Genomic DNA, 2,762 nt, shown 5'->3' on the forward strand with positions numbered 1-2,762 from the left:
TAACTAACTAAATGCTGGCTTTTTGTGATTTCTGCTCTACTTCCCTTCTCTCCCCGCTTTTAACTCTTCCTTTTTTTTTACTGCAACATCTCCTCTCCATGTAGATAATTTTTGTGTGCCTTGTTTCCCTTTCATTCCACCATTCCATATCTTCCACCTGCACTTTATCTTTAACTCAACTAGACGCGTCACCTTTCAAGTCCTGCCCTTCTGCCTGCTCCCGGGCCTTCACATAATTTAGTAGTCCTCCTGCGAGACAATTTCAGAATGAACGCTCATCTATACAGAAGCACAGTGTGCAGTGTCCTGAGTGAGTCACCAGTCATCAGCATGCTGCTTAGATCTTTAGAGTAGTGCACATTCTGAGGCATTTTTTCTGCAAACGGTTGAGTTTGAGGTCCACCAAGATCAGGGCCCACCGGTTTTTTTCCTGGCTTCCCGGCAGGCCAGTCCGACCCTGTCTACAAACTACTATAGCTTAGTTGTAAATCACATCATTATCTATATCATTACATGCAAAGCTGCCCCAGAAATATAGATTTGTGATATGTTTAATGGCATTAATTATATCTTTGTTCCTCAAGCTATACACTAATGGGTTCAACAGTGGAGTGACAGCCACATACAGTAGAGACAGCAGCTTATCTATTTCTTGGGAATTCTCAGACTCTGGCTTCATGTACAAACTTACAGGTGTCCCACAGAACAGAACCACAACTGTGAGATGGGAGCAGCAGCTGGAGAAGATCTTGAGTTTTCCTGCTGAAGTACGGATCTTTAGGACAGAAGATATAATGTTTCCATAGGAGATCAGAATTAAACTGAAGGGCAAGAGTCCAATAATTGCACATGTTGCAATCATTACAATTTTAATGTTTTGAAAGCCACCACAAGAGAGCCCTAGAATTGCTTTCATCTCACAAAAGAAATGATTGATTTCATGACGATCACAGAAAAAAAAATTAGAAATGAGCCAACTATACATGAATCCATTTGTGGCACCGATGAACCAAGAAACAGAGGCAAGGAGAACACATACACTTTTCTTCATGATGAGAGAGTAACGCATGGGGATACAGATGGCTACATAGCGATCATAAGCCATAGAGGTCAGAAGGAGAGCTTCTCCTGAAACACATGATATATGTAGATACAGCTGAATCATACAGCCCAGGAAAGAAATGCTGTTGTCACCTGCTGTGGTTATAGCCAGAAACTTTGGCAAGATGGCAGTGACATAGACAATGTCTTGGACTGACAAGTTGCACAGGAAAAAGTACATTGGAGTGTGCAGATGGGGCACCAAACATACAAGTGCAGTAATAATAAGATTTGCACATACAGTTAGAATGTACACCAGTAACACTGAAATAAAGATCAGGACCTGCAGTTTTTCATGACTCAGAAATGCCAAGAGGTGGAATTCTCTCTGTGCTGTGCTGTTTCCTGCTTTACTTTCAGTCATGTTGTGTCCTTGAGGGAAACAGAAGACAGAAGTTCACCAGTAACAACACAGGGTGCAATGCTCAAGACCTTCATTAAATATAATGGATTATCCAGGAATATATAGAGGGGTAGACACACATAAAAGTCTCTACCAGGCCAGAGTACAGCAAATGTTGGAATTTATTATAGGGACATGTATGGAATACTTCCTACAAGGCACTTAGCTGTAGACCTATGACTAAGAGATTTGTAACAGAATACAAGACTTAGGGGCAGATGTATGAAGGGTCAAATATCGAGGGTTAATTAACCCTCGATATTCCACTAGGAACTAAAATCCTTCGACTTCGAATATCGAAGTCGAAGGATTTAGCGCAAATCCTACGATCGAACGAATAATACAACGATCGAAGGAATATCCTTCGATCAAAAAAACTCAGGCAAGCCTATGGGGACCTTCCCCATAGGCTAACATTGACTTCGGTAGCTTTTAGTTGCCGAAGTAGGGGGTCGAAGTTTTTTTTAAAAGAGGCAGTACTTCGACTATCGAATGGTCGAATAGTCGAACGATTTTTACTTCGAATCCTTCGATAGTCTTGTGAAGATAATAAATGGGAGCCACAAGTACAATATAATGATCACTAAATATGAAAAAAAATCAGTTTCAAAATGTTGTAATGGCATTGTGTGATTCTTAAACAAAAATTCAGGACACTTACTGCACTAATCATACTACAGTTTTATTTTACTCCACATTTGTAGATACACCCCCGCTCTATGATTTCTCTTCAGTTCTCAGCCTCTGTTGATTGCCTAGCTCTCGTGTGCCACTAATTTTCAGCATTAGAAATTCTCCTATAGAGCATCTTAAAGGCTTATGTTCTTAGAAACATCATACTTACTTGTTCTCTTGGTCAAACTCAACAGTCCATGTTATACCAAATCTGATTTTCTGTTTTGTTTATCATGTCATTCTCTCCCAATACAAATGATGGTGCTTATACAACTATCTGAAGCTGAAATAGACAACAGTCTGTAAAAATAAGAAAATGGCAAAGCATTGCTAAAAGATTGAAATACTGGAATAAACAGTATGACATCTGATTAGGTATTCACATCTGTGATGTTATACAACTTATTGCATCAAGCTGAGAAGCTGTATGGCTCTGGATGTTTCAGGTGCTTTAAAAAGAACTGAGGCACATACATGTCTCTTGTGGAAGAATCCCCAGTGGCCGATTAATACAGAAATATTGCTTTTTTAGATATGATATCTGAAACTGGACTTTTGCTTAGTTTTTTTCCTACCCCATAAT

At 39.6% G+C, this 2,762-nt stretch overlaps 1 protein-coding gene across 1 annotated transcript; it reads right to left on the reverse strand.

The window, feature by feature from the left end:
- Positions 1–478: 478 nt before the first annotated feature.
- Positions 479–1,465, reverse strand: LOC121401254 (olfactory receptor 13C9-like). The gene has a single exon (XM_041585592.1). The coding sequence runs from the start codon at positions 1,463–1,465 to the stop codon at positions 479–481; it is 987 nt and encodes a 328-aa protein (XP_041441526.1).
- Between the last annotated feature and the right edge of the window lie 1,297 nt (positions 1,466–2,762).

Source organism: Xenopus laevis, chromosome 3L, assembly GCF_017654675.1.
Source record: "Xenopus laevis strain J_2021 chromosome 3L, Xenopus_laevis_v10.1, whole genome shotgun sequence".
Lineage (NCBI taxonomy): Eukaryota > Metazoa > Chordata > Amphibia > Anura > Pipidae > Xenopus > Xenopus laevis.